This window comes from Lepidochelys kempii, chromosome 7 (genome assembly GCF_965140285.1).
Source record: "Lepidochelys kempii isolate rLepKem1 chromosome 7, rLepKem1.hap1, whole genome shotgun sequence".
NCBI classification, from domain to species: Eukaryota; Metazoa; Chordata; order Testudines; family Cheloniidae; genus Lepidochelys; species Lepidochelys kempii.
Window position 1 is genome coordinate 53,300,375 of NC_136386.1, and position 17,700 is coordinate 53,318,074.

The 17,700-nt window shown below is 44.7% G+C and overlaps 1 protein-coding gene across 2 annotated transcripts; it reads left to right on the forward strand.

Moving 5' to 3' along the window:
• Positions 1-1,624: 1,624 nt before the first annotated feature.
• EIF3F (eukaryotic translation initiation factor 3 subunit F) lies at positions 1,625-17,162 on the forward strand. Of its 2 annotated transcripts, XM_073352820.2 has the most exons (8): positions 1,629-1,953; positions 2,197-2,267; positions 2,818-2,897; positions 3,779-3,916; positions 7,260-7,351; positions 9,650-9,786; positions 10,521-10,634; positions 16,731-17,162. In XM_073352820.2, exons 1-8 carry the CDS (start codon positions 1,662-1,664, stop codon positions 16,806-16,808), a joined length of 1,002 nt encoding a protein of 333 aa, XP_073208921.1. In that variant the 5' UTR covers positions 1,629-1,661; the 3' UTR covers positions 16,809-17,162. The 2 variants fall into 2 exon arrangements, with proteins under 2 accessions (XP_073208924.1, XP_073208921.1); XM_073352823.2 differs by lacking the exons at positions 10,521-10,634; positions 16,731-17,162 and adding an exon at positions 8,023-8,219 and having other exon boundaries at positions 1,625-1,953; positions 9,650-9,751.
• Positions 17,163-17,700: the final 538 nt, after the last annotated feature.

The following is a 17,700-nucleotide window of genomic DNA, read 5'->3' on the forward strand; positions in this document are numbered from 1 at the left end:
TCTGGGAAGAGGGCATGCTGGGAAGGCAGACTTGAAACTGTGAGCAAGGAGACTATCTCTGTGGTTTAGGGAAAAAGGACTTTGTGTACATTCTCTGCAGTGAAACAGGATTGCATCAAAGAAATATCTGACTCTTTCATCAATTTCTCCCCCTAATGGGAACCACCTGTAAGGCCCCAAATATTTGCTAAGCATTCAGGCCACAAATGGCAACAATCAGTTAATGTTCTAATAATGGAATAACACTGTCAGACATGGTCCCATACAACTAACCAGATAAAAATTACTCCCAGAAAGGATAAATAAAAAAATGTAATATTTATTTCACTTGCAATAGAGGAGTACATTTTTACCATAGGCCACGGGGCAACTAGAGACACTGCTCCCAGTAACAAGCAGGGGGAGAGGATCACTCTGCAAATTGGGAAGATTCCCCATCATTACAGAACTCAAATTTGCATGACATAGGCAGTAATGACTCGATCATGAAAGGGGATTATAAAGAAAAATCAAGCGAAACAGGGCTAGAAGGGTGAATGGCTTCACTGCCAAATCCAGAGAAGGAAAAGCAAGAACTGAAAGTGATGATACTAGAAGGCCTTGTGGCACAACACTGATCATTAGCTGTTCTGTATTTCCATCTGGCCAGCCAGCAAGGAAGAGATGTCTAATAGCTGGGGCACGAGCCTGGGATACAGAGTGACCCGGGTCCAATTTCCTGCTCCACAACACACTTCAGATGAGCTGGGGCAAGTCACCTAGGCCCCACTCCTCACAGGCCTTTAGCCTCCAAATGTCCATTGACATGAGCAACTGTTGAAGGTCTCAGAGTAACAGCCGTGTTAGTCTGTATTCGCAAAAAGAAAAGGAGTACTTGTGGCACCTTAGAGACTAACCAATTTATTTGAGCATGAGCTTTCATGAGCTACAGCTCACTTCATCGGATGCATGCCGTGGAAACTGCAGCAGACTTTATTTATACACAGAGAATATGAAAAAATACCTCCTCCCACCCCACTGTCCTGCTGGTAATAGCTTATCTAAAGTGATCATCAGGTGGGCCATTTCCAGCACAAATCCAGGCTTTCTCACCCTCCTTCTCTCTGCCCTTGGCTGCAGGATGGCGACATGGGGAGGACAGCCAGACGGCCATCCCCCCCCTCACAGGGGAGATTCAGTCAAGAAGACGGTCAGGCACTTGTTACCATGGTCATGACCCCATTTGAACACATTGTGTGATCACTGTACCATGCCAGTGACAGCAGTGGGGTGGGGTCACCAAGGGAGGCTGCCTCCAGAGGCTCCCCCCTCCCCACTGGAAAGGCCCTATGCCCTCCCAGGCCAGCATCAGGTATAGCCATCGCCAAGCCAATAGAGGAGCTTCTGGATGCTGAATGGGTGGGTCACCTCTAGCCAATGGGAAAGCTTGTGGACACTCACGGGCGGGAACAATAGTCAATATCAGCCAATGATGAAGTGACCTACTTTCGTTCTCACCCACTCCGCGAGCTCGGTCTTCCCCTGCGCTCTCCCGGTTGGTTAATAGGCGAAGGAGGCGGGCTGTACTCATCTTCCATCCAATGAGAAGGCAGGGTTTGTAACAGCTGCCTGGTTCAGCCTATTATTGCTGGCGTGGGTAGTCTCGCTCCTTTCTTTACAAAATGGCGGCGGTAGCTCAGGTCCCGTCCCCATCCCCGTCCCCATCCCCTGCTCCCGTCCCGGCAGCCCCAAGCCCAGCAGCCGCACCGCCAGTTGCGGCCACCCCAGCGGGAGGCGCAGCGCCGCCTGTGCCTCCCACTACAGCAGCCCCGGGTCCAGCAGGCCCGGCAGCGCTGCCTGGCCCCTTCCCCGGCGGCCGCGTGGTCCGGCTGCACCCGGTCATCCTGGCCTCCATCGTGGACAGCTTCGAGCGGCGGAACGAGGGCGCGGCCCGGGTCATTGGGACCCTGCTGGGTAAGAGCCCCCGTGGTGAGCAGGGCCCGGCTCTCTCTCCCCGCCTCCGTTCCCCCGAGGCTAGCGGAGCCTGGACCAGGCTGCCCCTGGCTGGTCCAGGCCCCTTCCCTCGCCTGGGTTCCACCTTGGCCCTCGCTGTAAGGGGAGCCTGAGCTTCACAGCTGTGTGGCGTCTCAGGGAAGAGCCTGGGGTGCTTGAGCCCGCCCAGCACCTCCTCTCAGTCTCTCTCTCTCTGCTCTGCAGGCACTGTGGACAAGCTCTCAGTGGAAGTCACCAATTGCTTCTCGGTCCCACACAATGAGTCCGAAGATGAGGTGGGTGATGGCCTCTGCTCCCTGAGTGTGTCCATCCTAGCACAGAGGAGAGTTGGGAGACTAAATGGCATGACAGTGACGCACTCTGAAGTACTCAGATGGAAGATGCTGAGTATTAGTGGGCTAGCTCACTTGGCTATCAGGATCGCTGTAGGAGTGAGAACAATCTCATCATGCTAATGTTTGTACTCCTTTCCTGCATGTTTCACCTTTTGCCTTTGGTATTCCGGAAGTCCTGGATCTGTCTGAGTCTCTGTTAGCACATGTGGCTCTAGAATTCACTACCCTTTGAGTGAGGTGTGATTAGAAGAGTCTACACGTGATGTATGTTGGCAGGGTCTTTTGGTGAAATCCTACCATGTTGTCCTAGTGTATGGAGGGCAATGAAGTGCTAGTTCTGCTTGCAGTGGGCTGGTAACTACTAAGGGAAAGTTCTTCTCTGAATTCTAATTGACCACAAGAACCTTCCATTTCACTGCCTGCTGCTAGAATTTAAATTTTAAGCGCTCCTGCAGTTGATTGCCTCATGCTGCTTTGTTGTGGTTTTCAGGTGGCTGTTGATATGGAATTTGCTAAGAATATGTATGAGCTGCACAAGAAGGTTTCCCCTAGTGAAATCATTTTGGGGTGGTAAGTCATCTTCTCCACTGCAAACATGTGACCTGTGCTTAGCAGTTATGTGGCCCCATTATGCACCTTGAAATATTGTACACTGCATTATAGATTTTGAATAAGCAGCATAGTTTGCTGAAATAACAGCTGGGGATATAGAATATAAATCTCAAGAAATGGGATATATTTTTTAACGTGAGACTAGGTATCATGGGAAGGGAATAAAGTGTATGTAGTGGGGCAATATTTTCTGATACTATAGTCTTCTCCCAAGAGATTGTTGGAAAATCAGGTGAAGTGATGTAGGGAACTGCACTTTATAGACCTCTTGGGGTGGAGTGTGGAGAACCTCATTAAGTCTCTTGAGGTTCTGTGAACCAGCTTTGTTTTATTCCTGAAGAAATAAATGCAAACCCTGACTCCTCTTTCTCTTCAGAAGGTTGTTGTGGAGGCCCACAGTTTATATACTTCAGTGAGGTCTGAGCTGTAATGAATTTAAGTTAATTATGTTTCGAAGATATTAACTGCAGGACAGTTAAAGCAGCTGGATTAATATAGTCCTGTATTTTTAACTCTGATGGTCAGTTCATGGAGGAATTGGGTTGTAGCTCTTTACCTAAGAGCTTATTTTCCTATAATGTGCTTTGAATTACTTTTAATCAGAGAGCAATTCAAAGCCTAATAAGTGCATCAAAAATCATGTGTCTGATTTGCAAAGTGCAGTGATGTCCTGAGCAGATGGTACTCAAACTTTTTTCCTTCACATCCTGCTACAAATTGATCATGTGTTCAGAGCAGAGTTGTGTGCACATCATTGCTTAATGGCAAATATCCCAGTATGTCTGAAATATGAAGTGTTGGATGCCCAGGTCTCATGTTCTTATGTTGTGTTTTCTAAGGTATGCTACGGGCCATGACATTACAGAGCACTCTGTCCTGATCCATGAGTATTATAGTCGGGAAGCACACAATCCAATCCACCTCACTGTGGACACCAGTCTCCAGAATGGGCGCATGAGCATTAAAGCCTATATCAGGTATTTTGGGGAGATAGATCACACTTTGGAAAGGGGATCGCCAGTGGGCTTATCAAAAAGGGACACAGTAGGGTAGGGAGGGATTTAATTGATTGTCCTAATTAGGGCAATCTTGTCTCCTGGCTAGAACAGAGGCTGTGAACCAGGTCTCTTGATTCTATTCCCAGCTGAGTCTTTGGTGGTGGTGCTGTGCTCAAGTGACTTAATCTCTGAGATTCTGTTTTCCCGTCTATACAATTGTATTAGTACTTGCCACACTTAACAGGGGTGTTGAGACTTAATAAAGTTTTGAGAATGGCTTGACCTCCGCAGATGAATGGTTAGTATGAATGTCACTTCTGTAATTTCCTTTTGATTAACTGAATGCTTGACTTTCCCCATTGAAAACTATATAAACTAGGGGGACAAGTATAATAAGGGACCTAGGCAAATTAGAGGATTGGGCCAAAAGAAATCTGATGAGGTTCAATAAGGATAAGTGCAGCTTCCTGCACTTAGGACGGAAGAACCCAATGCACCGCTACAGACTAGGGACCGAATGGCTAGGCAGCAGTTCTGCGGAAAAGGACCTAGGGGTGACAGTGGACGAGAAGCTGGATATGAGTCAGCAGTGTGCCCTTGTAGCCAAGAAGGCCAATGGCATTTTGGGATGTATAAGTAGGGGCATAGCGAGCAGATCGAGGGACGTGATCGTCCCCCTCTATTCGGCATTGGTGAGGCCTCATCTGGAGTACTGTGTCCAGTTTTGGGCCCCACACTACAAGAAGGATGTGGATAAATTGGAGAGAGTCCAGCGAAGGGCAACAAAAATGATTAGGGGTCTGGAACACATGACATATGAGAAGAGGCTGAGGGGACTGGGATTGTTTAGTCTGCAGAAGAGAAGAATGAGGGGGGATTTGATAGCTGCTTTCAACTACCTGAGAGATGATTCCAGAGAGGACAGTTCTAGACTATTCTCAGTGGTAGAAGAGGACAGGACAAGGAGTAATGGTCTCAAGTTGCAGTGGGGAAGGTTTAGGTTGGATATTAGGAAAAACTTTTTCACTAGGAGGCTGGTGAAACACTGGAATGCATTACCTAGGGAGGTAATCTCCTTCCTTAGAAGTTTTTAAGGTCAGGCTTGACAAAGCCCTGGCTGGGATGATTTAATTGGGGATTGGTCCTGCTTTGAGCAGGGGGTTGGACTAGATGACCTCCTGAGGTCCCTTCCAACCCTGATATTCTATGATTCTAAGTTTTTAGCGACAAAGAACCCCTGGGAATCTCTAGAATTCCTCTGGACCAACAACTGTGTAACAACTATTACAGCTCCCCACAAGTATGAATGCGGTTCTTGGTGAGAATGAGTAACCTGCTCAGTCTCTTCTGCTTCAGTGTAGGGGAGGCAAACCAGATAAAGGGTTACTGTCTCCTCCTTTGAATAGGTTTCAGAATAGCAGCCGTGTTAGTCTGTATCTGCAAAAAGAAAAGGAGTACTGTGGCACCTTAGAGGCTAACAAATTTATTTGAGCATAAGCTTTCGTGAGCTACAGCTCACTTCATCGGATGCATGCAGTGGAAAATACAGTGCGGAGATTTTATATACACAGAGAACATGAAACAATGGGTGTTACCATCACTCTCATTACAGTGTGTATGGAAACACCCATTGTTTCATGTTCTCTGTGTATATAAAATCTCCCCACTGTATTTTCCACTGCATGCATCCAGTAAAGTGAGCTGTAACTCACGAAAGCTTATGCTCAAATAGTGCCATAAGTACTCCTTTTCTTTCTTTGAATAGGTTTGTATGCAGAGTAGAGAAATGTCCTCTAGTCCATCCCCTTGTGCTGAGGCAGGACCACATATACCTAGATCTGTGGTTCTCAAACTGTGAGTCAGGACCCCAAAGTGGGTTGCGACCCCATTTTAATGGGGTCGCCAGAGCTGGTGTTTAGACTTGGTCATACTTGCCCAAGCCCGGACACCTGGGGCTGAAGCTGAAGCCCGAGTCACCACATGCTGCCAGGGCCAAAACCCAAAGACTTCAGCCCTGGATGGCAGGGCTCAGGTTATAGGCCCCCGCCAAGGGCTGAAGCCCTTGGGCTTTTAGGCTCTTTCTCTCCCACCCCCCACCTGAGCCTGGGATGGTGGGACTTGGACTTTGCCCATCCCCCAGTCAGGGCAGCGGGGCTCAGGCTTCAGTCCCCCTTCCTAGGGTCATGGGGGTTTTTTGTTGTCAGAAGGGGGTCATGGTGCAATGAAGTTTAAGAATCCTTGACCTAGATCATCCAATTATGAGGATTCCACAGCCTCCCTTGGAAGACTATTCCAATACTTAACTATCCCAATACTTAGAAATGTTTTCCTAATCTCTAATCTAACTCTCCCTTGCTGCAGATTAAGCGCATTACTACTTGTCTTACCTTCAGTGGACATGGAGAATGATCACAGCCTTTAATGTATCTGAAGACTTATCAGGTTCTTCTCCTCCCCCATCCCCCCCAGTTGTCTTTTCTCAGGACTAATCATGCCCAGTTTTTTAACCTTTCCTCATAGGTCAAGATTTCTAAACCTTTGATCATTTTTAGTTGCTCTTCTCTGGACTTTCCAGTTTATCCATATCTTAAAGTGTGGAACCCAAAACTGGCTGCAGTACTCCTACTGAGGCAGGGTATGGCAGAACAGTTATCTGCCATGTCTTGCATAAGACACTCCTGTTAATACACCCCAGAATATTAGCCTTTTTCACAACTGTATCACATAGGTGGCTCATACTCAGTTTATGCTTCACTATCCTTTTCTGCAGTACAGTCTAGCCAGTTGTTTCCCATTTTGTATTTGTGCTTTTGATCTTTCCTTCCTAAGTGAAGTACTTTGCACTTGTCTTTATTGATTTTCATTATGGTCCAGTTTATCAAGATCCTCTCGAATTCTAATTCGGTCTTCCAAAGTTTTTGTAGTCCCTCCTGGTTTGATGTCATTTGCAAATTTTATACATAAATTCTCCAATTCGTTATCCAAGTCAGGAATGAAAATATTATGTAGTACTAGGCCAGGACTGACCCCTGCAGAACCCCGCTAGACATGCACTTCCAGTTTGACAGTGAATCGTTGATAATTACTCGTTTGAATATGGTTTTTCAACCAGTTGTGTACCCATTTGATGGTCATTTCATCTAGACCACATTTCCCTCTATTCATTGTGGGAATGTCATATCATGTCTACTGCTGCTCCCTAATCCAGTAGACCAGTAACCCTGTCAAAGAGGGAAGTGAAATAGGTTAGGTATTACTTGTTGTTGACACATCCGTGTAGGCCATTACTTATGCTATGTTATGTAAATCTTGTCTTTTCTAGTGCTCCGATGGGGGTCCCTGGTAAGACCATGGGGGTGATGTTCACACCTCTGACAGTGAAGTATGTTTACTATGACACTGAGCGGATAGGAGGTAAGCCGGCTTGTTGTTCTTGTTGGTTCTACCCAGATTATTTGGGTGCTTGATTTGTGTCTGGGGATCACAGGGATCTGCATCCCTAGCTTGTGTACCTGAGTGCTGCTTACTGAAGTCATTGCCTTAGTGCTCAATGCCTCATCTTCTTCTTTGTTTCCCTGCCCCCCATATTAGGGGATTTCTTGTTGCTGTTCAGTGCTGATGAAATGGTGCTATCAGACAGGGTGCTGGGCATTGGTGAAAGTCGAAGTGGCCCAGCATTTTGGGGCAGAGTGGAACAGATGTAGGAGTTGTGAAGTGAATGCAGAGCAATGAGCTGTGGGGTAAAATGGAGGATTGTGACTGGATTAGAAAGTGGAATCTGGTGGAGAAGAGAAACAACCAAGTCAGGCCACAAAACCAGTGGAAAGAAGCAAAGAGATTATAGATAAAACTGGAGAGACAAAGGGAAAAGGTGTCTGTTCCTAACCTTAAAGACATTGGGAGCGCTCGTCCTCGGGTCAGTAGTGGCCTTTTCTTTCAGAAGGCCGTCAACTTTGATAACACACATGCCTAGTACTTGGCATGTTTCATCTGATTTTTTTTTTTAATCAGAATTGACATGAGACAACAGGGAACTCCTGAGATTGTATATCAGAGTTTGGAGAACTATTTCATCTATTTGACAGCACTCTGTGTAGTCCAGAGGTCTGCAAACTGGGATGCAGAGGAATGTTTGTGGGGGCCTGGCTGGGGACCAAGCCAGCTCCCATGGTGGGTGGGGATGGAGCACCACCCAGCTCCGTTGCCACCCCTGGAACCCTGGCTGCCAGCCCTGGCCGTGTCACCGCAGCCCAGCGATGGGGGAACGGGGGCATGGACAGAGGTAAGGGGGTGTGCAACATAAAAAGTTTGGGGACCACTGATGTAATCAGTTTCCAATTTGAGAGTGTCTCCCAGCAACTTGGGAGAGAGAAACATACAGAACCAGAAAACGTGATTGTAAAACCATTAAAAAGGGGGGTTGCTATTAACTCTTAAGAACTCTATTTCAAATTATTAGCATCCCTTAAACTCCCCCTACTAAAGTGAGACTGTATATATCATGAGGCTAACTTACAAATTTCTGATTACTGGATGTGAAAATGCATCAGGGACAAGCTGAAGATGTCTTTGGGACTTCTTGGAGTGTATAAGTTGTAACTGTACTAGGTGCCAGGCAGGCAGCATTGTCATTGCTTAGACCTGGGGAAAGAAGGCTGAGCGAAATGGCTGGAATCCCTCATTCTTTTTCAGACCAAATACTAATCTGATGCTTCTCAAGATGGAGGCCAAAACTTTCAAGCTTGGGTGCCTACAGTTTCATGTTTAGGCATTAAAGTGCTCTAATTCTTAGATGTTCTGAGCACCTGCATTCTCCATTAAGATCAATGGAACGTGTGCCTGTGTCCTCCGTTGCTCCCCCATGTAGCTAATATATTACTACTGGGGGAATTCTGCGCCAAAAAAAAATTCTGCGCACAATATTTTAAAATTCTGCAGCTTTTATTTGTCAAAAAACATTACGTAATCACGCCAGTTTTAATTATTTTGGTGATTTATTTAAAAATACCTGTCAGCAAGTATGTCTGAGAATACAGACACACAAATTCCCTACGTGGTGGTAGAGAGTTTAAAAAAAAAAAAAAGACAATCCAGTTCCTGTTTCCCTGCCCCCTCCTCCCCACAGCCCAGTTGGGGGATGGACACCTGCAGCCTTTACCTCCCAGAACCCAGCCATGTGCCCCGCACAAGCCAATACATCTGAATCTCCTGTGGCTGTGCCCCCCCCACCCCCCCCAGCCCAGACACCTACCCGTCAGAGCCCAGGGAAAGAGCTTGATGCTCAGTGCCAGGTTTGTGTGGAGTTTCCTGTGCACTGCAGCCACCTTTCGTCAGAGCATGCTGGGAGCTGCAGTTGCCTGGATCCCTGTAGTTCTCTCCCCATTCCCCTGGCAGTATCTTCTATGTGCGAGCTGGGCTCTGCCATGTCCAGCAGCCACTAGTGGCAGCCAGCAGCACTGCAGTCCATCTCTGTGGGGGGGAAGGAAATTCTACACAAAGCACTAATTTCTGCAAAAATCTGCTTTGCACAGTGGTGCAGGAGCACTATATACCCTGTGGAAATGCCAGCATTACATTGGTAGTGAAGGCAGCACTGGAAAAGCATTTCCTGTTTTGCTGCAGCAGATGTCATCCTAAAAATCTCTGGGGAGTGGTTGGTGGTTGAAGCTGACCTTGTGACAGCCAGTTTTCTCAGCATCTCTCTTCTCGCAGTTGATCTCATCATGAAAACCTGTTTGAGTCCCAGTCGAGTGATTGGCTTGTCCAGTGACTTGCAGCAGGTGGGGGCAGCGTCAGCCCGGATCCAGGATACCCTGAGCACAGTGCTGCAGTATGCAGAGGATGTGCTGGTAAGGCTAATGTCTGTGCGATCCTGTGGCCAAAAGAGCTAATATGATTCTGGGATGCATAAATGTGAATCTTGAGTAGGAGTAGACAGTTATTTTACCTCTGTATTTGGCACTGATGCGATGGCTGCTGGAATATTATGTCTAGTTCTGGTGCCTACAATTCAAGAAGGATGTTGATAAATTGGGGAATCTTTAGAGAAGAGCCCAGAGAATGATTAAAGGATTAGAAAACATGCCCTGTAGTGGTAACCTTCCCTTTGTTAAGCTAAATATATTGAGCTGCTTCAGTCTAAGGGATGATTTGATTAATCTATAAATACCTACATTAGAACAAACATTTAATAATGGGCCTTAGCCGAGAAAGTTGTAACACAATCCAACAGCTGGAAGTTGAAGCTAGATAAATTCAGACCAGAAATAAGGCATACATTTTAACAGTGAGCAACCACTGGAACAGTTTACCAAGGGTCATAATGGATTCTCCATCACTGACAATTTTTAAATCAAGTTTGGATGTTTGTATAAAAGATCTACTCTAGGAATTATTTGGGGGAAGTTCTATGGCCTGTGTTACACAAGAGATCAGACCAGATGATCACAAAGAATCTGAATCTATTTCAGCTCATACAGGAGAGGGTGAGAGCTTTCCCTGCATTTGTGTCAGCTCTTCCTGTTCTGTGTAGTAAATTTGTTGTATCTTGCTCATTGTAAAATGTCTTTATTTTTATGGTTAGTCAGGTAAAGTGGCTGCTGACAACACTGTTGGGCGCTTCCTGATGGATCTTATTAACCAGGTGCCAAAGATTTCACCGGAGGACTTTGAGACAATGCTGAACAGCAATATCAACGTGAGTCCTGTTACTCAGTTCTTCTGGGTGTTCTTCATGAGGAATCTATCTGGGATCCACTGGGGATCCGCAGCAAATCTATTGCTTACCTGTTTCTGGGTTGTGGAAGACAAGAGAGGTGTCTGCCCTTTTTTCCCATCTATCAGCCTGGCTTCACAATTAACAAATGTTACTGAAATTAAAAAAAAAAAGTATGAAGGGAGCTATTCAGATCTGCCAGTACCCCCCAAAAGCTGAATAACAGTAGGAAGCATTAACCAAGCTTTCATAAGAACAGTAGTACTGGGTCAGACCAAAAGTCCATCTAGCCCAGTATACTGTCCTCCAACAGTGGCCAATGCCAGGTACCCCAGAGGGAATGAACAGAACAGGTAATCATCAAGTGATCCATCCCCTCTCACCCATTCCCAGCTTCTGGCAAACAGAGGCTAGGGACACCATCGCTGCCCATCCTGGTTAAAGCCATTGGTGGACCTATCCTCCATGAACTTTTTTTCTTTTTTGAACCCTGTTATAGTCTTGGCCTTCACAACTTCCTCTGGCAAGGAGTTCCACAGGTTGACTGTGCGTTGTGTGGGAAAAAATCCTTCCTTTTGTTTGTTTTAAACCTTCTTATTTCATTTGATGACCCCTAGTTCTTGTGTTATGAGAAGGAGTAAATAACACTTCCTTATTTACTTTCTTCACACCAGTCATGATTTTATAGATCTCTGTCATATCCCCCTTTGTTGTCTCTTTTCCAAGATGAAAAGTCCCCGTTTTATTAATCTCTCCTCATATGGCAGCCGTTCCATAACCCTAATAATTTTTGTTGCCCTTTTCTGAACCTTTTCCAATTCCAATACATCTTTTTTGAGATGGGGCAACCAGACCTGCACACAGTATTCAAGATGTGGGCGTATCATGGATTTATATAGAGGTGATTTATTATATATTCTGTCTTGTTATCTATCCCTTTCTTAATGATTCCTAACATTCTGTGTACTTTTGTGACTGCCATTGCACATTGAGTGGACGTTTTCAGAGAACTATCCACAATAACTCCAAAATCTTTGAGTGGTTACAGCTAATTTAGACCCCATCATTTTATATGCATAGTTGGGATTGTTTTCCAGTGTGCATTACTTTGCATTTATCAACATTGAATTTAATCTGCCATTTTGTTGCCCAGTCACCTAGTTTTGTGAGATCCTTTTGTAGCTCTTCACAGTCTTGGGACTTAACTATCTTGAGTAATTTTGTATCATCTGCAAATTTTGCCACCTCACTGTTTCCCCCTTTTTCGATACCATTTATGAATATGTTGAATAGAACTGGTCGCAGCTGAGACCCTTGGGGGACCCCACTATTTACCTCTCTCCATTCTGAAAACTGATAATTTATTCCTACCCTTTGTTTCCTATCTTTTTAATCAGTTTCCAATCCATGAGAGAACCTTCCCTCTTATCCCATGACAGCTTAGTTTAAGAGCCTTTGGTGAGAGACTTTGTCAAAGGCGTTCTGAAAATTGAAGTACACTATATCCACTGGATCCCCCTTGTCCACATGCTTGTTGACTCCCTCAAAATTTTCTAGTTTTAATCTTAAACCTTAACATTCAGTTAACACACTACAAATGATAGAACTATATAGAAATGAAAAGGAAATCCAGAAAAGAGAAGGTGCCTGAAAAGTGTTGTAATGTTACCCAATCTTGAACTTCATAAGGAACCGAGTCACTGTTCATAGGATCATGTAAGTAATAGTTCTGTACAGAAACCTTAGCATAAGTGGTTTCCCAAAGAGAGTAATGATTTCCCCCACCCTGCCTTGCATTCAGGACATTGTCCATAGGTGTAAAATGGAGACCAGGTTGCAACACAGTCCTGAAAATTATCTTCTAGGCATGATATGTCAATGACCAAAACAAAACCCCACCCTTTCTACCCACTCTCGTCATAAGAATGAGAATAGCCATACTGGGTCAGACCAATGGTCCATCTAGCCTGGTATCCAGTCATCTGGTACCTGCCACTGTCTGAGGTTCAGAAGGAATGAACAGAAAAAGGCAGTTATTGAATCATCCATCCCCTGTAGTCCAGTCCCAGCTTTTGGCAGTTGGATGTTTAGGGACACCCAGAGCATGGGGTTGCATATCGCTGGCCATCTTGGCCAATAGCCGTTGATGGACCTATCCTCCTTGAGCATAGCTTATCCTTTTTTGAACAAGGTAATAACTTTTGGCCTTCACAACATCTGGCAATGAGTTCCACAGGCCGGCTGACTGCATTGTGTGAAGTACTTCCTTATGTTTGTTTTTAAATCTGCTACTTATTAATTTTCATTGTTCTTATGTTGTGTGAAGGGGTAAATAACACTTGCTTGTTCACTTTCTCCATACCAGTCACAATTTTATAGCCCTGTATCAGATCTCCCTCTTCCCCCCTCCCGCCCCCTTAGTGATCTCTTTTAATCTTTCCTCATATGGAAGCTGTTCCATACCCCAATCATTTTTGTTACCCTTCTCTGTACATTGTCCAGTTCTAATGTATCTTTTTTGAGATGGGGTGGCCTGAACTGCATGCAGTATTCAAAGGTATGGGCATACCATAGATTTATATAGTAGTGTTAAAATATTTTCTGTCTCATTATTTCTCCCTTTCCTAATGATTCCTAACATTGTTAGCTTTTTGACTGCTGCTGCACATTGAGTGGATGTTTTCAGAGAACTACCCATGATGACTCCAAGATCTTTCTTGAGTGATAACAGCTAATTTAGACCCCCATCATTGTGTATGTACAGTTGGGATTATGTTTTCTAATGTGCATTACTTTGCACTTATCAACATTGAATTTCATCTGCCATTTTGTTGCCCAGTCACCCAGTTTTTTGAGATCTCTTTGTAACTCTTTACAATCAGCTTTGGACTTAACTATCTTGAGTCATTTTGTATTGTTAGCAAAGTTTGCCACCTCACTGTTTAGTCCCTTTTCCAGAACACTTACGAATACATTGAATAGCACTTGTCCCAGTACAGAACATTCAGGGACCCTGTTAGTCACCTATTTTCATTGTGAAAACTGACTATTTATTCCTACACTTTTTGTCTTTTAATGAGTTACTGATCCGAGAGAACTATCTCGTATCCCATAATTCCTTACTTAACAGCCTTTGGTGAGGAACTGTGTCAAAGGCTTTCTGACAGTACAAGTACACTATATCAACTGGATCACCTATGTCAGTATGTTTGTTGACACCCTCAATGAATTCTAATAAATTGGTGAGGCATGGTTTCCCTTTACAAAAGCAGTGTTGACTCTTTTCCCCAACATATTGTGATGGTGTCTCTCTCATAATTCTGTTCTTTACTATAATTTTCAACCAATTTGCCTGGTATTAAAGTTAGGCTTACCGGCCTGTAACAGTCAGGATCCCCTATGGAGCCTTTTCTAAAAATCAGTGTTACATTAGTTGTCCTCCACTCATCTGGTACAGAGGCTGATTGAAGCAATAGGTTACATACCACAGTTAGTAATTCTCCAATATCCTATTTGAGTTCCTTCAGAATTCTTGGGTGAATGCCATCTGGTCCTGGTGACATATCACTGTTTAATGTATTACTTTGTTCCAAAACCACCTTTGACACATCCATCTGGGACAGTTCATCAGATTTGTTCCCTAAAAAGAATGGCTCGTGCGGGAATCTCCCTCACATGCCCTTGATCCTTTAGCTCCTCAATTGTCCAGTAGCCCCACTGATTGTTTGCCAGGCTTCCTATTTCTGATGTACTTGCAATTCTTTTTTTTTGTTTATCTTTCGCTAGTTGCTTTTCAAATTCTTTTTTGGTCTGCCATATTATCCTTTTACCCTTGCCAGAGTTTATGCCCCCTTCCTATTTTCCTCAGTAATATCTGACTTTCATTTTTAAAGGATGTCTTTTGGTCTCTAACAGCCTCTTTTGCTCTCTTGTTAAGCCATTGTGGCATTTTTTGGTCCTCTTACTGTGTTTATTTGGGGTATACATTTAGTTTGAACATCTAGTTATATTCTTAAATAGTTTCTATGCAACTTGCAGGCATTTCAGTCTTGTGACTGTTCCTTTGGATTTCTGTTTAACTAGCTTTATCATTTTTGTTTAGTTCCTCTTTTTGAAGTTAAATGCTACCACAGTGGGTTTCTTTGGAATTTTTTTCCACTATAGGGATGTTAAATTTAATTGCATTATGGTTGCTATTGCTGAAAGGTTCATTTGTGTTCAACTCCTGGACCCAGACCCTGTTCTCCACTTAGGACTAAATCAGGAATTGCCTCTCCCCTTGTGGGTTCCAGGACTAGCTGCTCCAAGAAGCAATCACTAATGGTGTCTAGAAATTTATCTTTACATCCCATCCTGAGATGACATATGCAGTCAATGTGGGGAGAGTTGAAATCCCCCATTATTTCTATCTTCATAGTGTCTCTAATCTCCCTGAGCATTTCAGTCACCTACACCTTTCTGCTCAGGTGGTTGGTAATATATTCCTGCTACTGTACTCTTTATTATTCAAGCATGGAATTTCTAGCCCTCTAGAGAGAATGGCATTTCTATCCACATTGTGGGAAATGTGGTCCTTTCCCAGTCTGCAACCGTCACATTCTTCATGGTTGAGTATCTGATGTGAACAAGGATTCTTAGTAACTTGTCAGGTTAGGCTGAGGGAATGAGCCTCGTAAAGAGAGAGGGCCAAAATAGGCAAAACCAGGCTGGTGACTAGAGAAACTGTTTTTAACTAGTAACCAAAAATTGGAAATAGGCAGGCAAAGCTATCTGGGAGAGATGAGGGAACGTCTCAAGGCAGCCTTTTCAGTAATTAAAGGCAAAGGATTCCTTCTTACACTTGCTAGGAATTGTGTGCATAACCTGAAAGCGCTGAGATTGTCTTGAGACATGAAACTTTTAGGACAACTGTGTAAATAGCCAGATCTTACTGCAATCTGGATTTGAAAGATAACTGGCAACTGGAATAAAAGGTGATGCACCTAATATTTTTGTCTGGTAACTTTAGGCTTCACATTTTTTAAGGAGCTATTTCTGTGATGTGTACGTTGCCCATGACAAACCTGCATCAGTACCACTTCATGCTGTGAGCCCAGCAGCTCTAACAAACTAAGCCGAGTGTATCCGTTGCTTAGAGCACGGGACTGAGCCCACTTCTGTTCCCAGCTCATCTTCCTGTGATAAGTGGAGAGAATCACAATTTCTATTCCTCAGTTTGCCCAGCTATAAATTAGAACAACTCTTAAGTGTAATGTTTGTAAGGCACTTTGAGACCCTGTGTAAAAGTGGCAAGTTTTATAAGCAGGATCAGGCTAGTTCAGTAGTTGGATGGGAGACATCCAGGGATCAGCTAGTTACTGCAGAAGGGGTGGTGTTGATTCAGTAGGAGCATTTCCTCAGAGTTGGTTTTGACCCAGTATCCCCCAAGCATTGCCTTGGGCTGCTGAATGTGCCATACCAACAAAGGCCCATATCACTTTCCCTAAGGATAGGGTTGTCGACCCCCGTGTTCTAGCTAAAATCAAATACTGGTAACTACATGGTCTCCCTTCATTTCTCCCTGCAGTTTTGATTGAGTGGAGCATTCACTTCCTGTCCTCATGTCCTAGCGTAGTGGTGGTGTGTGCTGTTTGAACAACTGCTTCAATTCATTGCTGGATAAAGAGAATCACTCCTGTGTAAAGTGGTTTGGGATTTCTAAAGATGAAAGTTTCTACTTCTGACTTGGATTGGGAATCAGGATATATGGATTTATATTCCTGATTCTCAGTGACTTGTGTGACTTTGTCGAAGTCACTTAACCACTATATGCCTTCTCTTCTCCATCTGTGAAATGGGGATAATGCTTGCAATGCTCTGAGGACTATAGATAAAAAGCACTGAAAGTTCCGAGTATTATATGAATGCAAGGTATTCCAAACTGGTGAATGAAGTGGAAACTAAGTTGTGGAGCCATCAGTGTCACTCTGAAGAATGGTGATTGGCAACTGCACTGTTTGTAAATTGCTTTAATGACACAAATTCGCATCTCTTTGATTCTCTGAATCAGTCTAATTGCTGTCCATTTCTCTTTCTCAGGACCTGCTGATGGTGACCTACTTGGCAAATCTCACTCAGTCGCAGATTGCTCTCAATGAAAAACTTCTGAGCTTATGATGGACTCCCTGCCTTCTGTCACTTGAGAGCCTGAAGATACAGCAGAGCTACTCTTCCTACAATCTGTTCTGCTACTGAATTTAGTTGGACATTAATGTAATTGCCTAAATGATTCAGTATTCCCCCATATCCCTCTTGATTCCCACCTCCACCCCAAAAAAACCTTCCACTGTGGTTCAGATAGTGAATCAAAACTGGGTGTGAGCCAGTTTTATTATTGAAAATGGAATTAATTGATGGCTACTCTTTAGTGCTCATGAGCTGCTGTCCTAGGTTAGCCATTTATATAACAAACACAACTCCATTGTATTGTGAGGATTATTGTTTCTAAATAAAGTTCCATTCCACTGATAAGAGTGACTTTGCATCCATAGGTGTGTCATGTTCCTCAATATGTGGTAATACTGTCTTTTTAAAAAAAGTTTCCTCTCCTGAGATCAGTTATAGAGCACATAGGAGCACGCAAAGTTCTATAGAGTCCCTGTGGTAGAGGTGAGCAAACTATGGCCCGTGGGCCACATCTGGCCTGCGAGATCGTCTTGCCCGGCCCTTGAGCTCCTGGCCAGGGAGGCTAGCCCCCAGCCCCTTCCCTGCTCTCTTCCCCACCCTGGCAGCCTCAGCTTGCTGTGGTGGTGGGGCTGCGAGCTCCTGCTGGGCAGTGTGGTGGCATGGCTGCCAGTCCTCATGCTCTGAGTGGCATGGTAAGGGGGCGGGGAACAGGGGGGTTGGATAAGGGGCAGGGAGCATCAGGGGACAGAGGTTCGGGGGGGCAGTTGGGACGGGGAACGGGGGGTTGGATAGGCATGGGAGTCCTGGAGAGCCTGTCGGGGTGGATAGGGGCAGACAGGGAGCTGGGGGGGTTGGATATGGGGTGGGGACCGGGGGGGGGGGT

What these genes read in the sequence shown, in the direction of transcription:
- EIF3F (XM_073352820.2), top strand. Translation starts at nt 1,662, where the DNA reads ATGGCGGCGGTAGCTCAGGTCCCGTCCCCATCCCCGTCCCCATCCCCT. An exon ending in AGTGAAATCATTTTGGGGTG is followed by an intron (nt 2,898 to 3,778) that starts GTAAGTCATCTT and finishes GTGTTTTCTAAG; the next exon opens with GTATGCTACGGGCCATGACA. An exon ending in AGTATGCAGAGGATGTGCTG is followed by an intron (nt 9,787 to 10,520) that starts GTAAGGCTAATG and finishes TTTTATGGTTAG; the next exon opens with TCAGGTAAAGTGGCTGCTGA.